Below are 21,657 nucleotides of genomic sequence, written 5' to 3' on the forward strand. Positions count from 1 at the left end.
TCCTTCATCCTGATCGAAATGTGATTTGAGGAGCCGACATTTTATAAATCAGCTGCAGCACAAACACTCCGCCATTTACACTCTCTATCGCCGGAATGCCTCAGAATCGCACTCACTGGTCGTTGTGAGGATTAAATTCACTTGAAGAAAAAAAATATTTGACGTCTCAATGTTGTACAGCAAGCGTCGATTTAGTAAAGGAAAAAAGAATAGCGTACACATCTCGTTGGTTATTGGTTATTTTGCATCAGAAGGAATGACTAATAGCTTAGGTATCATTTTACTGCCCTTCATCCGGGTCTCCCAAAGGCCTGGAAGCCACGACAAACCGCAACAAGGCGTCTCAAACCTCGAGAGGAAATGCATTAGTGATTGTGCACACTGCAAGTGTAGCATTACAGTATCGACTGGAGCTTTGGTCGGAGAGAACTAACTGACCAGTTGCAACACGTGGGTCAAGCGCAAGAAACATACAGAGGTGTAGCAGCGTCCTCCACTGGCTGTAGGACGCAATGACATCAAACAAAGTGGAAGAAGAAGAAATGACAGACATCAAGACAATTTGATCCAGTAGTTAATGCAGAAAAAGTGTATGCCTAACACAAAACAGAAAAATCGAACAGTATGAACTATACCTAACACTGGTATATAAACCATTTGAACTATTCAATATTAATCAATTTTTAAATAAATCTTTAAGTAATTTGATTTAAGTCCAAAGGCTCATTTTCCACTTTACTCGAATTAAAAGCTTAAAAAATATTTGTGTCACCTTCACTAGAGAATCTGATGGTGGTTGTGATATTTCTATAAATAATTTCACTTAAAAAAAATAAAGCAAAGTACCAAGCTCACGGGTATTTTGGTTTCTTAAACACCGGGAAAGCTCGCAGCAAATCCCAGACAGTGTTTGTTTTTTGTTTTACATTTGCTGTGAGCTCTGCCGGCCACCGTACTACACAGCAGGTCGAACACAACAGTGCAGATTACCTGCAACTACCGCACTTCGCCCCCAGAGTTTCCCTTACCTGACCTGTTTCATAACTCCTTCTATTGGTGTCTTTAGGTACGGTTTTGTGCAAACTACGGTGTCAAGAGAACTTGCGTTCCTCACACCCATTTAAATAATGTTGTCACACTTGTTTAACGGTGAAACTAAAGCTCATGTGAATGTAAGAATGTTCTTCTCAATTCATATTCGTTCCTTAACCATTCCCAATATGACCCAAAATAAATGACACTTTTTCTCAAATCCATTAGGCACATTGAAACAGAATCATCTACAGTACTACTTTCACTTTTTAGCGACTTTAGTTGGTTAAATAGCTGGGAATATTGGGGATTATCCTTGTGAAGAAGATGCATTTTTTTCCACTTAGACAAAAAAAAGTTTTTCAAACTTGCTTGGTTTTCAGTTTTGCAACTTCCTTTTCCACTGCATCATACAGTCCTACTTTGCTGATTTTTGTGTTGGTGTTGGTGACAGTTTGACTACATTAGCTTCCTTAAATTTTCATTTTCACACAGGGATGCATTTATTTGGAAGTCTGAACTTGTCTGCTTGTGTGTTTGAGAGTGACATAACTCAAAAAGTTGGTAATAAACTATTTTCTAACCAGCAGTGAGCAAATCCCTTTTGTAAGAGGCTTGTTGTGACCCAAACATTAAGACTCCAAAATATAGTGTCATTTTTCAGACTTTATTTTTCAGATTTGGCCTATTTAGATACAGAACATATAAAAAAAGAGATAATAAATCTGAATGGCAAGGCTACTTTGAGCTTACAGTAAACATCAATTGTAACAATATAAAATAAAGGTGAAGGAGGAGATGCACATGACATGAGTCAAGAAACACAATGGCAAGGCAACATCAGCGAGATAGTGCTGCAAGGTCAAGACTGACACAAGATTCAGTTTAAATGAAAATAAAATCCTTCGACAATATAAATGACCTTCATAGAAAAACAAAAGCTACATTTTTACTTCATGATTGTTTTCGGTGGCATTGTAGGCACAAACTAAAGATCCTTTCAATCATCACAGACTGCTTCTTCAGAACACAGGCAGCAAACATTGTAACAGTTCAGTATCAGAGTAGATCTTAATACGTGCTTGTGCAAAAACATGAACACAATTCTTGTTTGATTCCCTGTTCACATACAAGTGTGGTTCAAGATGAAAAGGTAGAATAACTCTTGCGTTTGCAAAGTCAGGAATATCAGTTGCACATCTTCAAGGTGTCTCACTGTAAAATAAAGATGATGACATCATAAACTCCAGCACTGAATACCCTGAATGACTTCCAACAACTGCACACCAACGTGAGCCTAGTAATGTTCTGCAGGCAGAACTAAAGACAGCACAGTGACTTGTTAGTAAGGCATTCAGTCTTTGGCGTCTATTAGTGGCACCTTAAATAAACATTCTTGCATAAGCTGAAGTTTGCAGGCACAGTTATTCACAATGTTCTTGATTTGCTTATTGCCAGCCTTTCACTTAGACTTTAAAATAAAAGCTATAAAAGGATTCAAGTGATTTGAACATGCGCAAAGAACTTTCATCATCCGTCGAGAGACGAGGCTCCAGCTGCATGGGATTACAGCAAAGTTGTGATCACAACAGGACAGGCAGCTGACCAACGCCAGCGTCCGCTCCACAGGGACGAGCCGCTCGCAGGACTAGAGGCACTCGGACAGCACTTCATGTTTGGGTAATGACGGATAGATCATGGGAGGACATGTGCACTCGCTCGCTTGGCTGAGCTGTACTTTCAGTTTCTCCACCTCGTAGTTGTGTAGATACTCCTGGACCAGGTAACGCTCTCTCTTCACACGAGCTCTGACGTCAGATGGAACGTCTGGAATCATCCAGGCCACGAAGAACTTCACCATGAACACCACATGCTGTCGGAAGAGAGAAAAACTCAAGTCTTTCCGGCATTAGAACAGGTGAACCCTGAGGATAAACGCTCACCTCCATGATGATGATGAAGGCCATCTTTGCAGCCAGGATGTGCCAGAACTGCATTGTGTGTGAGTACTCTTTCTCGTGACCAGGAGGGTAGCGGTAATCACGGTATCTGTCAACAACATTGCAAAGTGTTACTGCCATGATTTAAGTTTAACAAGTTTGAGCCATCAAATGAGTTTATTTATTTTAAACTAGGAAGTCACTGCAACAGCACTGCTAAACCTCTAACTTACATCCACACTGTCAGTGTCTTGCCCGATATTACCACACCTCTATTGTACGACACAATTTATTATATATATATAATAATATATATATCACATATCACTTCAGTCAGTATATGTTGTGTTTAACATTGTCAAAATGTATGTTTTCTGTCTGTTTTAACTTGAGCTGGTTGCGTGACTGGAAGTGCTCGTCCTGTCCTTAAAGCTTCGCAGAAATTTTGTACATAAGTATAGTACATTTTGTACATAATAAGTATTGTACATACATTTTGGTGCTAATCTGTTCACAAACAAACTGAACAAACAGAGCCCTATTCCATATACGGAACCAGATTTTATATACAGAACTGGATCTTAATAATAAATGGGTTGGAGGCATTCAAAAACAGATACATTTTGAGATTTAATAAGATGTATAATCAGTATAATCAGTTTTGCACCCCTCAGATATGTGAGTTCATATCTTCCAAGGCAGTGATTCAGTGTTCATTTCAACCTTAATATGTGTGTTATGTCGACCTTGCAGGTTAATTTTGCTATGTTTCTCCAATAAGTCCCCAACCACCTTGAACTTCACCAACCTGCAGGTGGTGATGGAGCTATTGTACCATGAGGGGTTCTCGCCTTCCTCCGGGCTATTGGCCAGTGGGATCTTTGAGATCTCAAACACAGACAGACTGTTTTCGATGTAGCCCTTCATGGTCATCTCCGGCTGGTACGCGTACATGTAGACCAGTCGAGGGATCATGTCAGAGGTGAAGGCCACGATGAAAGCCTGGCCAAGTCAAAAACAAGAGTAGGGAGGAAAAAAAAAGCAGTGAACAGTTTTCATAATGCAGACAGACATAGTGAAGGTCTCATGCAGTGCTTACATTTGTGACGACGGAGAGGACCGCAATGCCGCCGAGGATTTCGGCCCAGGCTCCGATGCTGTGAGCTTTGGCCGCGACAGGGCGTCTGAACTGAGTCGTGAGCTTCCACGCATCCACTCGAATCTCAATGATGTTGTTGATAAGCGCCAGCAGTGGAGCCAGGGGGAAGGAGGCCACAAATAGAGTGATGAATCCAAACTGAATCACTAGAACACAGAACAACAGACCATAGATCAATCCATCAAAATTGGGAGGGAGATACTAGGGAAGAAACAGCGGCATCTGGGGTTATCCTGTTATGTTCATCAAATTTACTAAAAGAAAAAAAATACACTTGATGCAAACTGTTGAGAAAATCTGAAAAACTGAATAAAATTCTTAATAAAAAATATAATAAAACAATCTCTAAATATTATAAAATAAAACAATGTATTTTATTTAAACTACAAAGAAGGTATAAGTAAATAAGTGTTAAAATTAATTTTCAAAACTGCTTCAACAGGTGCTTTCATGAACAGTTTTTACTGTTATCACTTTCTGTATCATTTTTTCTTTTCAAGAACTTCTCCATAGTTGTTAACAATCACAGATTTGCAGCTGTCAAGTCAGTTCGGTGACGCACTTCTGCCACCATATGTGGCTCATGTGTCAAAATGAGCGTCTCACGGCCCAGAGGTGTAAAACAATAGAACTTTTAGCGGCCCGCTAAGAGGCGCTCGCGCGCCAACCAAGGGTCCCGGCCCTATGGTTAAGAAGCCCTGTACTAGAGGCTTTTTTTCAATGTGTGAAAGTGAAGTTGACATAATAATTACCCATTTCCAGGTATTCATAGAAAAGGCCCAACTGCCCAAAGCCTTGCAGGTCGTGGTCCTGTTCCCAGCGGCTGTAGAGACTCTCAGGGTGGCATCGGGCTCGCCTGCTCCCCCACCAGTTCATCAACCACCTAGGGCACATGGTTACTTTAATAATCTTCATCTGGCTGCAACAAATAGATTTGAAATACTTTTCTGAGGCACCATAGTCCCTTTATGGATAACAAATTATGAGACTTTTATGCCCACCATACAAAATGAATGACGTTTTGAGGAGCAAGATTCAAGATTCAAGTCAAATTATTTAAACTACATCAACGTCAAAATTAGGACGGATTGGTTTTTAAAAAATCAGATATTAATTCAGGAGCACAGAAAATAATCTCATGAACAAAACAGCATTTTAAGTAAACATTGTCACTGGTTACTAATTGAATCTGAATGAAATATAAAATGGAACCTTAAGACATAATCTGACAATAGTCTGAGATGATGATGTTTGTCCTGTTCTCACCTCTTAGAAAACTAAAATGTCTATTTTCAAGTTGAATATTAATGAGCATCATGTCTGTTTGCTCGCAGTCACGAGTTGAAGGCTAAGCTGTTTAATTGTGTCACATCAGAAATCTTCTCATGCATGAATGTACAATTCATACTATTACAGCCGTACAACACAATGTTCTAACCATAAAGTCACTGATTTTATAGCCATTTTTTGGGCACCCAAATTGCTTAGCAGTATGGTGTCGCTCAAGCATCATCAGAGTTTGAACCTGATGGCGAATATTATTGGAGGATTAAAAATGGAAGGAGGATGGAGAGGTTAGAAAAATGGAAAAGATCATAAACACTCACGGCACGAGAGCCTCCTGGATGTTTCCCCACACTTGTTTACCGGTCATCACGATCACCAGCTGCGTGGTCAACTCAATCAAACAACCGCCAGGGTCGCACTGCACGAAGACGAACGTAGAAAAAAAACAAATACAAGTGTTAGAATTTTCACTCTTTCTCTCAGGTGTCGGATGTTTCATTACCTCTTCATTTCTGAGCGAACTCCACGAGCCAAACATGTAAGCATATTTCCCAGGATAGCCAACAAACTTGCCCTTAAAAAAAGCCACGTAGAAGCAGGAGGAGTAGTAGTTGACAAACTGGAAGAGGAACATCTTCACTGTCAGCTTATTCTCATACTCCAAATGGGTCTTGGGGATTTCTGAGGAACAAGGATAACAGATTTTGATCACAACAGATCACAACAGAGCAGCGTATAATTCCTCCAGCCCTCACCCATGTCAGTGATCCAGACAGCCACCCTTTCATACATGAGGTTGAGGATCATGATGATCACAAAGTTGATGCAGGATGCCGTGACAGAGGTGGCCAGCTGTGGAGTGATGTAAGGGCCGACCACCTGCAGGTGCGATGTTGGACTGTCCTTCATGATGCTGGCGAAGGCTGCGTACACTGCCAGACGGTACGCTATCACTCCAATGATGCAGGCAATGATCAATGAGATCTTCGGGATAGAGACAACAGTGGCCACATGAGAGACAACCACAAGGCTTCACGAGTGACAGAAACAAACACAGGCTTCATGCTAGATGGACGAATGAGATGGTTGATGTCAGGATGCAAACCAGTGAACACACAGTGTAATGATGCTGTTAGTCATGAGGATGAAAAAGGGAAGAAAAGCTTCAGCTTGATGGAAATAAAAGGTTCAATGCTCACCCAGAACAGGACAGTGGCTCCAGACAGACATGTGCGTGCACACTTGCTTGTTATGGGTAAGTAAGGCTCCATGTCCTACACCGTAAGCAAGCAAAAGCATGGATACAGGAGTAAGTTGTTATACCTGGAAAAGTCACTCGAAAAGGACAGGTTCCTTTACATACTCCCTGAAGCTAATGTAAAGAAGTGGTCAAATCTCTCTCAGCCATTTGAAATTATTCTCTCGAAGCACCGTTTGTGAGGTGTCAGTAGAGAAGGAAGCTGCCTCAGTGTCTTTCCAGAAATGTCCCACACAGACTACATCACCACACCAAAGTCTTGTTGACCCAAATGGCATCCATATGAAGCGCCACCCTTACCCAGAGCACTACGGTGGCCCAGCACAGAAAACATTTGCCCAACAGATCAGTGGGGGTCCTGTGAAGAACCAACTCTGTTTCCTATAGATGAGCAGGATGTGGTCAAGGCAAATGAATGTTTACACACTGGCCTAAAACACTATTTCCTGAAGAGAGAAAGTCTTAATGAAAGAGTGTGACAAGATCTAGTGGCTTAAGAAGTGACTGTGGGGAGATAGATAGGACACTCAGCACTATCCAGATTAACCTTCAGCAGAGAGAGGAATTGAAAATGTGAAATATTCAATGGGCACACAAACACCTGGGTGATGCGGTTCAGCTTGCGATTGGTGCACTTGGTCTCATATTCCGGCCGAAGCTGCAGCTGTTGTTGCTCCTCTTCGAAGTCGACCAGATCCCACTCGTACTCCAGACGGGCCTGGCGCCTCTTCCAGAACTCCAGGAACAATGTCACTGCAGATAAAGCATCAAGCATCCTTTACTCACTCTGAAAAATGCTGTCAGCTTCCTGGTTTCCTGACATTAATATTCTAATGAAGATGGTGGGAATAACAAGAAGCAAAGGAACAAAACACACAGTGACTCTTGACAAATCTGCTAATCTGAATGACATTACAGAGCACAAACACAGTAGTCATGGAAAAGTATTTATACCAGTAAATTACTGCCTGTTTCAGACAATGGCACATTTGTATGTCGTGTATTTCATATTTTTCATCTACTCTTTTAACCACGCCATGCTAGTATGGGATGCAATATTAGGTTGGCCGCTAGGGGGAGTGCGAATTAAATTGCAAATACTGGAAGAAAGAAGAAGAAAACAATGGTATACTCACCCCAGATTCCCATAAATATGGCGAAGAACACCGTCCCCACGTTGTCAAATAGATGTGATTGCTGACCACCAGCAAGGGGACAATATATGAGAAGAATTCAATGGAAGCATTTTATTATTTCCACTATGATCAGTTAAAGAAAACTCACCCAAGAGGAGTTGCATGTTGTGTTGAGTTTCCAGAAGCTACACTTTCTGTCGCACAGTGGACACATGACAATATTCCCCCCAACTTTTTCACTGCATATTTCCTTACTGGGGAGCAAAGAATATTGGTTAGTAATAGTACTGCTGACCGGATTCAACTGCTGGGCAAAAACACTCACCTCCACTCGTTGTCATCATAAGTGAGGAATCCATAGACAAAACAAATGGTTCCTACAATGGCAGCAAACAACAGCATCTCTGTGTAGAAGCCCAGCCATGCAAAGTAGATGCCAATCTTCTCTCCATAGTACTTCCTGCAACGTGAAGCCAGGTGTATTTATTTCCAGTACTCTCATCGAAATGGACAGGTAATGAATACCTGATCAGGTTTAGGGGCTGCTCTTTGAAGAAGGAGAAGAATCCGGCCCAGTGCTTGTAGAGATTGTACCTCTCGCTTTCACAGTTCAAATCCTTTGATCGGGTCCAGTATCTTGACTTCAGAAAACAAAACACACCATGTTGATGACATCATCAGCTTCATCTACAGACTGAGGGAGGGTCTCACATCATGCAGAGGGAAGGCAGCTGTGTAGGTGCCGTTGTTGAGCAGCCTCTTGATCCCCTTCTTGTCTTTATCACCGCATTCTTCACTGATGTAAGAACATCGGGACAGGATGTAAAAGACCTGGATAAAGAGAGAAACAGAGTACCATTACATTAGATGTCTTCTTAAAAAGTTATTTTAACATGGTTTAAGAGTTTCCCAGCACAGCGCATAATAAGATTTCAATCTTAGCTAGTTGTATAGCAGAAAAAGAGTTAAAAAATGTGATGTGTTGTGTTTAATATGCACACTAGTTAGGTGCATCAAATAGAGAAGAAGTATAGTGAGAGACTGCTCTACCACAGCAGTACTAAACAAAAGCAGACCAAAACATGTTCAGTGAGCACTGTGACTTGTTGTGGCTAAAGCTGCAGCTGAGACAGAGTCGGCGGGGAAGTGTCTCAGGAGAGCAAATTCACTCCTCAGCTGTTAAAAAAACAGCATCAGGTGTGCTGCTTTCTCACATTCTGTAAGAGCAAAAAGCAGTGTCTGCACCAATCATTATGTGTTGCCTGTGTAAGGTGATGATAAGATAACGTGTGGTAAACAATCTTGTTGACTACTCAAGTTGTCAAACTTGAGTACTACAACTTGATCAAACACATTGATGGTGGAGCAGGTGCAAGTATTTGACCTTCATGAGGTCGGTGTGAAACTCTGTGAAACGGCCCTGCTGCTAATGAGTTTCGTATTTCATTTGCAGATCATAAAGGTGATTATTTATTATTATTATGATTTTAATTTAATTTACATTTCGTTTTTCTCCTTTTCTGAGTGTTTTTTTCACAGCTCAGAAATAAAATTGTACACTTTAAACAATAATTTATGAACAACCTCAGTCTTGTAAAATGATGATTTTCTTCATAATTTAGTGAGTACTCATACATTATAAGCAATATTCTCGAAGTATGTCTTTTGATCATTTTACAAATCGTACAGTTTTATTTTCCTATGATTTTAGTTTTCATTTTTGGAAACTTTCATCTTCTTTTTACTTCCATTTCTATTCATTTATATTGAAGACCGTTGAGCCACTGATATCTTGTTTCCTCCACGTTTCCTTCCCCATTTTAGCTTCATTAAAATGGATACACTTTATATTAGGGAACATATATAACCATGAATAAACTATATCTTTATATATATATATATATTACCTACATATTAGCCTGCACTGAATCATGATAAATTACAGATTAGTCACAAATATTTTTTGCCCTGGAATGGTCAGCAAAAGTTCACTTTGAACAAAAGAGAAATTACAGATTATTTGCAGCATATAAGCTTGTAAAAAAATAATAATAATAATTATATATATAAACTAATGTAATAACTAATATAATAGTATACCAATAATAATATAATAATATAATAACTAATATAATAGTATACCAACACCTCCTCATCAGGTCCTCATCCTAAGTTCGGCTTCAACTGAGTTCATATGTTGGTTAAGTGGATCTCCTCTGGACACTTTCCTCCCCGGTCCCAAACTCACATAGTATAATTGCTGACACTAAAAGTAGCTGGGAGAGGTTCCAGCCTTGCGTAACACCAAAGAGGGATAACGGGAAATGAATGAATGGAATGTTTGGTTGGTCCCTCACAACTGTCACTGATCACATGATCTCCCATTGGAAATCCAAATGAATGAGAAGTTGAAGGTTCAGGCCTCTTACTATCCTGTTGCGGGTAGATGGAGGGAAGAAGGTGTCTTTGTCGTCGATGAGGAAGAAGTCCGACTTGCTCTTGTTGAAGGGGGCGGTGAAGTAGTCCGGCTCCGGGTGCATGATGTCATCAGGCAGACGGAAGGGAGTCGACAGCCAGTTCATGGGCATCTCCCGGTTGTTTGGGATGTCGTTGGCCTTGAACGGGACCTTGATCTTGAGGACGTCAGCGTAGGTGGCCAACACCTCCCATGGTGCGTGGATCTTCACAAAATAAGTCTTTCCATCCTCTGACTCCTGTCGACAACAAATCATCAGCAACAAAACCGTTTCAGAAGTATGTCATTTCTATAACTTTATTTACACTCATAATAACATTGATCTAAACAGAATAGTCGTGGTTAAATTACCGATTTATTTTCCGTCTCCAGCTCCAATCCAACTTTGACAAGATTGGCCTCATAAACCTTTCTTCTCTCCTTTAAAAGAAAAACACACATAACACAAACAATCAAACTTCCACACATGTCACACACTCTCCTATAGCTGGTGCAGCTGTAGTGCAACAAACGGAGATTATATTTCAGCTAAAATTAGACACTGGCTCACAAATGTGTGCGTCAGAGTTGTGAAGAAGTTGCATGTACGTGTTAAGAGTAACAACCTGCTGTTAGTCAGCTTCAAACCATGACTGAACACTAGCAGGCTCTCTTGTAGAACCTGCGTTCATCTCTCCCCATGTCTGATTTTTTTTAATTCTGCTGACTGTCAGCAGACTGTACATCTGCGAGGATCAGAGTAGGAAATATCATCAGCATTTCTTTGAAAAAATGGCGCATTTGTTGTGTGATTCCCACGGAGTCAGCAGGAAAACACCCTAAACGTGTCTCGTACCTGCTTCCTCTCTCCGTCCTTATCGTCGACATACGATAAGACAAAATCAATTCTCCGCAGTCCGTCACGGAAAAACACTGAGTCTTTGCTTTGTTGGTGCTTGTCAACCTAGAGGAAGAGAGGTCAGAGGTCAGCACTGTTTACGAACCCACAGACAACAATCCAAGAGTGTCAGGAGCAAACAGAAAAGCACCACATTGCATCACAAATTTTAATCGACCACATGCTTCCAGTTGAGTCACATCAGAGAGCAAAACACTTGATACCCACAGAGGTCGGCAACGGCTGCCATTGGGCACACAGAAGGGACACACTGGAAAGGCAGCCCAGTAATTCAAATGTGAATTCTTGGCATTTGGGATGAAACCAGAGTGCCCAATGGAGGAGTAAAAACATGAGGATGAGAGACGACTGCACACAGTTAAGACAAGCTTCTTCTCTGGTGCCGTCAAATCAGGGAGCCGGAAATGGTTAATGTCCAGAGCAACTGTTGAGCAACCAAGCCCCTGCAGGGGGCAGTCAGCAGGGTGAGACTCAAAAAGCTGAGGAGTATCACACAGCCATACACGAGTCTCAAATGGATGACAGAGTAATGTCAAATAGACGTATTGCACTCTCATATTCAATGTATTATTTGTCACATATTATAGTATAAGTTTCCCTGTTATACTGACACAAGAACCAAAACATATATGGCCACTTCTCAGGATGTGTATTAATAAATGGCAGCACACATTGTCTTATGGCAACAAAACTAGCGGCAAAATAAGAGGTTAAATTCATATTTTATTGCAAATAAAAAACATTTTATACCCTCAAAAATAACCAAACCACAACCTACTCATAAGATTGAAACAAAAATCGGAAAAATCTTCTACATGGGTAAATGTTTGTGGATGAGGGAATGACATGATCTTCTGAGAGGTGACATGCTAGTTAGCATTTTTAGCAAAGTCAGCTAACAGCGTCAGAGCGAGCAAGTTCAAAACCTAGAATTCCGGAGACTGACCCGCACACTTGGGGAAAACGCAAGCTGCATTTTAAATAAAAGCTATAAACTGTAAAAGCAAAAGAAAGAACTAAATACCACAATAGAAAATGAAAATGATTACAAGAAAAAATATTTCAAGAAAGATTACTGGCTAAACAAATGCACAATATACATCATAAGTAAATACAAATGTTATTAAGTCTATTAAAGAAAGTTTAAAAACATATTTTAAATCACTTCCATTATCAAACAATTTAAACCAAGTATTGTTGTGCACCTTAATATTAAAGAAAGTGTTTCTTTGTGTCTTCTATAAGCTAAAATCCAGTCATGTGTTGCAGAAATGTGAGCAGAAACAACAATCTTCTAATCTTCTGAGCACTCTTTCTCAGTGGGAACACTGCTGAGGGGAAACTATGATCTGAGGAATGTTAGGTGAGATGACAAGACCGAATGGCTGTTTTCAGTGGGCTTTGCTTCAGCTGTTCCAAAACCTAAAAATATCCATCCACCTCTGTCATCAGAGCATTGCTCCGAACTGCAGACAACCCAGAGAAGGCGGAGCAGAACAATAATCTGACCAGAGCCGGATGATTGAGAGAGCAGGAAGAAGAGAAGACACTTTACCTCCATGTCTGCTAATGTGGAAGATGCATCAGTGGAAAGGCCGAAGCCTGAGTAGAGTAGAATTGCTTCTCCCCAGGGAGATCAGTCGGACCATGAAAGCAGCACTTCACTCACTGTTCCTGCACCCAACATCCGGGCAGAAGAGCCCCGGCTCTTCCTGGGACAAGCCCTCACTTGCGCACAGACGGGAGAGAAGCACGAAGGCAGGGGAGAGAATGCAGAGGTGGGGGGTGCTAAGGATGACATCAGCACAGCACAGGACGACTGCCAGGGTAATGCAACAAGCACAGAGCCTTGAACTGCCGCAACTCCTGCTATCAGTATTCCAGTGAAACAATATATTATCTGTTTTTTTCATTGAGGCAAAACACTTTTTTTTTGTTTTTTAAGTTGAATGAGAACATTTATCTGTAAATTAATGTAAAACTAACTTTACTTTATCTTTAATAGTGTGTTGACACAATGCCACCCTGAAATACACTTCATACACTATTTTTTTTTTTTTCATAAATCCCTGAGAACAACTTCCTCAAAATTGTTCATCAGCTACTGACCCCACTTTGTGTGTCACAAACTACTGGTGTATATATTTACCAGTATTTCTGCAGCTCATGTAACACACTGCTGAGTGTCTACATACAAACATTACAGGACAGATGTGTAACTTCACACGTGCCTGTCGACCATCTCAGGGAGGCAGTTTCCTCAAACATGGAAAAGGAAACTCTGTAATTTTCTGTAATTACAGATCCGACATATGGATCTCAACATGGACCCGCCTCTGTCCTCCTCTATATGTTCCACCACGAACCCCTAACTAGTGGGTGAGGGCTCACTTTTACCTAAATACAGGACAGAAATGATGAAACACCAGTATTAAATATGACATGAAAGCGTTCCTAATCTTAGAAGTCAAATTAGCTGCGCAATAGCCATGAATGCCTAGTTTTCATCAGATAAATACTGCTCTTTTTCTGTAGTATATTTGTGTAATTACTGTCACAGATAGAAATAATTCTAATATATATTGTAAAACAGGAATGACTTTTTAAGCAACTGCAATTTTTTATTTTGAAAATCTGTCTGAGATGTTATTCAAAGCCACGTCCAAAATGAAAATGAGTGTCGAGCTACATGAACTTAACTCCGAGACAACACAGTATTTGTTGAGGACTCCCGACAGAAGCTCTGAAAAACTGGATTGAGAAACCCCAGCTTGAAAGGGCAGCAGTGGAAGGACTAAAAATGCAAGGTTTTGTGATTGCAGTGGCTTCAGATGTTTCAGTGAATGCAATTTTAAATGAGCGCCTTATCTAACACTGAACATCAGTGAACGGGCTTCGTGAAGATTTAAGGCGAGCATTCTGGAAAAGAAGAATTCTGCTAGTAAACGTAAGAGGCATCTCACATGTGCTGACTCAGCAAAACGCTTTATTTCATGTGAACATAATGAAGAGCAGCAGAAGAGCCTGGTCACAGGGAGGTTAAAACTGAGACGACCCAAATGACCTTCGGTACATCCAGTGATGACTCTGAACTGCCTCGTGTGCACAGGAAGGCAAATTATTTAGAAGTTAAAGATCAACTAAATAACTTAATTGTGACATAAAATGCCCCATAAATAGATGTTTCAGAGAACAGAGGATTATATATTCATGAGAGCCGCCTTCTATTTTTAGCAGTGCGGTCACCAGATCTGTATTTCCCTCTTCAGCGAGGCAGATGATCATCAGAGGAGAAAAGAGAAGAGGGGAAAAAAGGTTTCTGAGCTGAAGACTCAACTGAAAACAAGGGAAAACACAATTTTACAAATAAATGGGATTCTGAAAAGAGGAACTTTAAAGTTCAGCTTCAACTGAAACAGGTTTAGTTCCATGCAAAGTAAAATGGCTCTTGAGCTCTGCTCAAGGATAGTTAAGAACACACAAGCAGAGACAAGTGGGACGCTGAGTGGGCAGTAGATAAGCACAAGACTTTGATTAAATAACTTAGCCTCACGTTTCCCAAAGAGAAGGTCAAGAAAATTCTACATCCTTCAGTTTCCCTTTTCTTTGAGAAGCACAGAATGGTGCCAACATTCTGCAGCAACACAGGGGGGAGTAGTTTGTAAAAGACCGAAGACACCAGAGAAACAAGTGGTCAAGATACTCAACAATGTCACAGCAAAAGTGTTTCCACAGACGCATGCTCTCTCAGATCTACTGCGACCTCAGTTCGGGCTCCTCATTCCCAGCATATCTGATGCTGACAGACAACACAGAGCAGACATCCCTGGGCACTGAGATAAAGCCGGCGGGCGGCAGACATTTGCACCAAGTTGCGACACATCACAAGTCTGTTTTACCATGCCATACCCTCGAACGAAACTTCAGGAATAGCGCCCGCTTTCTCGAGAGCTGTGGAGGAACCCAGTGGTCAGTGAGGAGCAAATGGTAATTCGACGAGTAAAGCTAAAGCAGCACATAAAACTGGAATCCAAAACACTCCGTAACATGCTTTTTCATGCTTCTATTTTGTTAACGGACTGAGTCAGACGCACTTCATATCAAGTCATCGTGTCCACTCTATCACTGCAGCAGGCTTCATCTTCTTACCCCGGTCAGAGTGCTTAATCTCTCTAAAGTCTGATCCTCAACATTCGACCCTTCACTCCGGTCCAACCCAGACAGGGAGGAGATGCTGGATTTAAGAGACTCGCAGGTGTCCACGAGCACATCAGCGGTGGGGCGATACTTTTAAAAGAAACATCAGAGCTGCTGGTCATGGCGGGAACATTTTTTGCACACTGACTAAAGCTGCTTGCAACAACTATGTTACAATGGATTTCATTTACAATTTCATGAGCTGCTTCAATACGAAGAACAACTTGGGCACACACATGCATCATGAGTAATGGCAGAGCTGACTGAGAGTGGTTGTACACACAAGCACACCCAGACACAAACAGGAAGCGAACTCAAATCCACCTGCCTCTGTTAAAATCCTCTAAAATGAATCACTCAGCTCCCTCACAGTCACTGAACAATCATGAATATGCTGAGTCACAGACCTCCGAAATAGAACTTACCTCATCTTTTTGTGTATGTGCTGCATCTCTTTGACAGACAGTACTATTGGGAACTTCGGAAGTGTTTGGTACTGAATGTAGCATTTATGATAACAGTTTACATATTTGACACACAGAAACAGATTAGTTCCAAACTGTCTCGGGGCTCAGCGAAAACAGAGGAACATATGAGCCAATCTTAACTCTTTGGACGCCCAAGTTTTTCCACTTTCTCTTAGCAAAAAGCTTTGCTAAAACTGTTACCGATGAAGGCATACTGTAAAATTGAAAAATCTTCAGTCGGACCCAGAGTTTGGGACGGAAATAAATTCACTCTAATTTGTATAATATATTGTCACGCAGCAGCAACCATAGTGAATAACTGCAATTCCCAGACTATAAGATACAACTTTTTTCTCGCTGTCTCAACCCTGCGGCTTATACAATGACGTGGCTAATAAATGGATTTTTACAGGCTGAAGAGCATCATGCTACCAAAATATTGAGCCTTGTCACATCAAACCGATGAAATCTCAGGCGTTTTATTGACCTAACAGCGCATTTTGAGCACTTTAAGGTAAATAAGAGACATGACGAGTTTATGATTCAAGTTCAGAACATCGCTAAGTTTGTTTCATGAGTCAGTCTGGATGCTGGACCCTGTTTTCAAAACTAGTTTAGAAGTGATCCTCATGCAGATCCACAGTTGTACCTCGGTTTTTGAACATCCCGGACTTCGAACAAAAATTTCGAGATTTTTTTGCTTCTGATTCAGAACGAAAATCCAGAACTCGAACGCCCCGAAAAAGCCGGAAAAAACGGCGGACCGATCAGCTGAACCACGACGCGCAGCCTCTGTATGCAGACGTGTCCCGTTAGCTACATTTACTGACTGTTTTTTCTTCATATTGAGGTGTAAAACCTGGGACAGAGCGTTACTTGGTTTATGACTTTGTCACAGCCAAACTGCACAGAAGCGCACATTCAGAGCTGGACACGCACCGGGCACCTCTTCACTTCTGGAAAGACGTCACTCACTCGGCAACCCCTCCCACATGCAGCGGCCACACACATAGACGAACAGCGCACCTGCAGCAGACACTCTACAGTCACTCCGACAAAAGCGTATTTTAAGGCTTGGAACGCATTATTTCTTCGAGAACCGAGGTACCACTGTATTTTCCTTTTTAAGTGGGTGCAGCTAATACTTGGGTGCGGTGGAATTTACAGTACATATCTTTTACAGATGGTTATCTGATACACTGCAGACACTCTTACGCATCCCTCATGCAACAATGATGATGACTAGGCATCATCACGTGCACTCCGCCTGATGTCACAGGCGTCTGCTTGTGTAAAGTAGAAACTACATCACGCTTCAAATTTGCAGCTTGGCTTGTTTAAATGTCACAGTGCTGCCTGACGCAAGTTTGCGGTGGCACCCTGAGAGTTAAGACTTATTAGCGTGCGACTACTGTGTGTCATATTAAGGCGTATGAGTCCACTCAGCCAATGATCAGTTATTAGTCACTGAAAACAAACTAACAAAGTCAGACTGACGGTGAGAGCACGTGTCTGCTGAGTCAAAGCAGTAACAATAACAATAACAATAACTTGATGAAAAGTTACAAGAAACTTAACAATGGACTCTTGCAGAACAGCAAGACTGCTCTTTAAAGTTGTATTTAAATGTGAGTTGAAAGAGTTACTATGAGACATAATCAGCCTTGACTGCTGGTCAGTCAGAAGCAAGAGGGTCAAGTTATGAGACGTATGAATCAATTCACTAGGAGCAGGTTAGCCTTTAGTTTTGGTGGTTTAGGATGAGAGGCTGGGGAACCTATTATGGCAATGTGAAACCTCATAATGTCCTCACAAGGATATAAATACAAACCTCTGTGTGTGTGTGTGTGTGTGTGTGTGTGTGTGTGTGTGTGTGTGTGTGTGTGTGTGTGTGTGTGTGTGTGTGTGCAGCAGTCGTTACCCGAGACTGTCCAGGATGGAGCGACCCGTCGCTGGAGGAGGCCTGGTGGTGGTAGCCATTTAAATCCTCTGCAAAAGAGAAAAAAAAACACATTTAAGTGAGACTTTTGACGTGAATTTTTGGAAGCCGCAGAAGCACAGAGCAGGCTGTTGAGCAGGCTGTTGTGGTCTATATTTATAGCAACACACACAGGCCTGACACCACCAGCGAACCTGAGCACTGCCCTGCACTCACTGCAAACCTAGCTGCCACCACAGACAACAGGAAACGAAACAAACTCTTCTGTTGCAGGGAGAAGTGTTATGTGTGACGCACATTAGTTCCTACTGACTTTACAGTGCTGTCCAGAAGAAATCACTGCATAAAGCAATGAGAGGGAAGACATAAAAGACGGGCACAGTTATGTCTTCCCCACATCACAATGACGAAAGTGAAATGCCAGCTCAGCCACTGTGGCTGTGTTTTTAAAATAGAGCAGCCATAATTGTGGCTTTGAGGGTAAAATCACAAAGTAGTCTGACACTGACCTGGAGCAAACTCTGCTACTGTGTCTGAACATACTTTCATTAACCTTTTATAACGTCAAGAATAATCACACTGTTTCCCAGATTGTGTGTAGGTGCCCGAGAGACGCCACTCCGCCAAAAGCTTCTCAGCGCCAGTCGCCACCACAGTTGAGGCTTTGTCTGAGCAGGAGCAGCTGATCGCAGTGGAAATACCAGCACACTGCCCTTCTTTTCACATCCCTGTAGCCCGTTCGCATCATGTCAACAAGTCCTCCACATCTGCTATCAACACAGCGACCGAGATGAAGGAAACATTTGTGACAGCAACATTAAACAGTTGTTTTTAGAGACATGCCTCTTCAGCATTCAAACAAAAAGTCGGATCAGCATCCTGTGGCAGGAAGCTGATGATCATATGTGTGAGCTAGGTTTGAGGTGACATTAATGTAGCATAACTTTTAACACAACTTACACTAAAACTGACTAAATCAAATCGTCTTTATGAGATTTTAAGTCTTTAAACTGTGGCCGAAGCTGCACACCACAGTGTTGGTCAGCTTTATTAGCTAAGCTAAGAAAGATGCTTCATGCGGTGTGGTTTTGCTCTCTGATGTGCAGAACAGGGTTCGAGCACTTTGGCTCTGTACGTAGCAATATAGGGCCCCCAGTATGCTGTGATTTTGACCACCTCACTAAAAAAAGTTTTCAGCTTTTTTTAAGCGAAAGATGACTCCAAAGTCAATTGAGTTGGAGACCACGTGTTAAAGTAGGACCTAAAGGAGAACCATGAAGAGTGTACAATGCACTCTGCTTTTGGGTCCCCCATCCACAAAATCCAACACATCTGCCCCCAACTCCCTTATTGGAGACACCCCTTACGCTGGGAGAAAAATCCTGCTGGGACTGTTCCACTTTCATGACTCACTGAAATAAACAGATCAGCAGAGTCATTATTAGGGAGAAAGAAGAAAATACTAACCCAAGCTGAAACAAATTCTGTCTACAGAGAAACATAACAAATTTAGTAGTTTGTTTAGTGGATCTTAAAGCCGTACTAACTGGAGAGGTAGTATTCATTTTTAACTGCATGCACTGGAAGCGTACAATTTCATTTCATTGTTTAACGGCAAGTTCGACTGCTTGTATGTTCACTTCTAATTTGTATTTTGTAAGAGGAAAATAAAATATTTAAAAGAACACATTTGGATTATAAGATGCCACGTACATATGGTGCATATATTTAAGTTGTATGCAACCTCACCTCACTCACTAATGCTTTTCAAGTCCCTTCAAATGTTCCTTGATCTGCAAGGCTGATGCTTGACCTCCCATCAGTATCATTCAACAACACAACCGCTGTTTAGAGTCCTGTATCTGCTCTAATATAACTTGAATGTGTCTGCGTTTGCAGATGAAGCATCACACTGATTTATCTGCTTATAGATGGACTCCTGGTGTCAAGCCCATTGTGGTTCGTCCACGCAATCAAGCAGAGCCATATATGGCTCAAACATATTTAATGGATGAAGTGGAGCAGGAGGAGCGGGAGGGTTTCCTTGCTGCTGGATGAGGTGGCTGCATGTTGGTGACGGAATGTTTCCAAAGTGCAGTCCAGCTGTCTGGCCTGTTAGTCACTGGTGCCTCACTTGAAAAGAACTGAGTCAAAATGAAAATGACTGAAATGACCAAGCAATCCTCGTATAAGGGATTAAAATTAAAACGTCCATATTCCTCAGAAAAGCTGTTATAAGAGAAGGGTTAGCTGGTTAGTACTCAACTTCATTCATTAACCACGTGTATTTGTTTTTGGTACATGTATTTTCTGTTGAATATAATCCTTGCTGCATCTCGTACACTGACAGTCAGGTTATGTTTGAGATCATCGTCTTTTATTGCGCTTTTAACATCACAACTTTGATCTTTTAGGAAAATACAGTGACAGTTTATGGCTAACATTAAGTTACGTCGTCGACGTTTTAAAATGACATTCCAGATGAACGTTGTTTCCTGTTAACAACAAATATAATTTCCTCTTGAAATAGTAATTCAATATTCTTCATATTTTGAGAATTTAATTTCTGTGAGACGAGTCACGTGGTCCGACGAGACACCTAAAAATAAACAGCGATAAATGTTCGTGATTGACCTTTGACGGGAAGTACGAATGTAAAGAGGATTTTCTGAGCTTGACAACGAATTAACTTTAAGTCAAGAGGCCCAGTGTTTCACTTAACTCACCATTAAAAGAGTCGGTGGGGCTCATCTCAATCAGACTGTCGCCGCCTGATCGGCCCGTTATTCGATTCATCTTGAGTCGCCGGTACTCCACATACACTCGAAAGAAATCCCGGGCTAAACGACGTGTCCTGCCTGGGCTCTTCTCCCGCGGTGACTCTCCCGGCCCCTCCGACCAGCTGCCCTCCTTCACTCACTGACCGCAGCTGCTGTTACTGCATCCCTTGCTGCACCATGTGAGTCCCGAGGGGGCGGAGCTCCAGATGCGGCCGCTGGAGGGCGATATAGACAAGCGGCGTCTCACATACTGCGCAGATTTAGCAAATTCTACTTGTAACTCTTGAGTCATAATAAATGTGGACAACTCAAGTTAAAAAAAAAAACCTAAGTCAACAATAGTTTTAAATAAGACTTATATTCCATCGTTACTTTCTCAACTAGATTTGTTTTTTTCTTGTAAACATGAGTCAGTCCTGCTGCTCTCAGGCAGTTTTCGACTGAACTGATGTATCCAGGTTTACTATAGATTAGCAGAAATAAATGAACGGATTATAATTCAAATGGAGTAATTAACAGAGTAAAAAAATCCACGAATATCATTTTTTAAATATATTTCTGATATGCTTCAGATTTACATTTGACATACAGTCTATCTATCTATCTATCTATCTATCTATCTATCTATCTATCTCTATCTATATATATATATATATATATATATGTGTGTGTGTATATATATATATATATATATATATATATATATATATATATATATATATATATATATATATATATATATATATATATATATATATATATATATATATTTAAAGGTTTAAAACCAAAGGCTGACATAAATTTCCAATTTAGTTATTGAAATACAAAACTAAATCTAAGTCCAACAAAATCCAATAATGCCATTCTCTTTTTCCTGAATGTGTTATTTGAGAATGCTGTTATTTAAATTTGATGTGGGAAGGCTATACTTCACTTCATGGTGGTTCGGAAGTCCCATTATCCAGAAATAAATGTGATATAAAATACATTATTATTTCCATTTATAATTCCACATTTATTTTTATCTTCCCACTTTGTGTATTTCTACTTTTTTCAGATTTATATTTCCATATTTATTTCCACAGTTG

The 21,657-nt window shown here is 41.0% G+C and overlaps 1 protein-coding gene across 3 annotated transcripts; it reads right to left on the minus strand.

Annotated features, from left to right (window-relative positions):
- Positions 1-1,683: 1,683 nt before the first annotated feature.
- On the minus strand, positions 1,684-20,729 carry ano5a (anoctamin 5a). 3 transcript variants are annotated; one of them, XM_053886513.1, is made up of 22 exons: positions 20,516-20,729; positions 17,772-17,839; positions 15,336-15,473; positions 15,096-15,137; positions 11,124-11,231; positions 10,640-10,708; positions 10,242-10,526; positions 8,524-8,643; positions 8,338-8,453; positions 8,138-8,272; positions 7,961-8,066; positions 7,813-7,873; positions 7,278-7,429; positions 6,977-7,057; positions 6,174-6,402; positions 5,921-6,099; positions 5,739-5,836; positions 4,884-5,014; positions 4,072-4,277; positions 3,781-3,974; positions 2,976-3,081; positions 1,684-2,905 (listed from the first exon to the last, which is right to left on the minus strand). In XM_053886513.1, exons 1-22 carry the CDS (start codon positions 20,583-20,585, stop codon positions 2,681-2,683), a joined length of 2,919 nt encoding a protein of 972 aa, XP_053742488.1. In that variant the 5' UTR covers positions 20,586-20,729; the 3' UTR covers positions 1,684-2,680. The 3 variants fall into 3 exon arrangements, with proteins under 3 accessions (XP_053742488.1, XP_053742486.1, XP_053742487.1); XM_053886511.1 differs by lacking the exons at positions 6,977-7,057; positions 15,096-15,137; positions 15,336-15,473 and adding an exon at positions 6,618-6,692; XM_053886512.1 differs by lacking the exons at positions 6,977-7,057; positions 15,096-15,137; positions 15,336-15,473; positions 17,772-17,839; positions 20,516-20,729 and adding exons at positions 6,618-6,692; positions 12,742-13,113.
- Positions 20,730-21,657: the final 928 nt, after the last annotated feature.

This window comes from Synchiropus splendidus, chromosome 14 (genome assembly GCF_027744825.2).
Source record: "Synchiropus splendidus isolate RoL2022-P1 chromosome 14, RoL_Sspl_1.0, whole genome shotgun sequence".
Taxonomy (NCBI): Eukaryota; Metazoa; Chordata; class Actinopteri; order Syngnathiformes; family Callionymidae; genus Synchiropus; species Synchiropus splendidus.

Coding starts and splice junctions, on each gene's coding strand:
- ano5a (XM_053886513.1), bottom strand. CDS start 20,585: ATGAATCGAATAACGGGCCGATCAGGCGGCGACAGTCTGATTGAGATG. Junction 6,403..6,976: donor GGGCCACCGTAGTGCTCTGG/GTAAGGGTGGCG, acceptor TCTATCCCGAAG/ATCTCATTGATCATTGCCTG. Junction 4,278..4,883: donor CTATGAATACCTGGAAATGG/GTAATTATTATG, acceptor TCTGTGTTCTAG/TGATTCAGTTTGGATTCATC.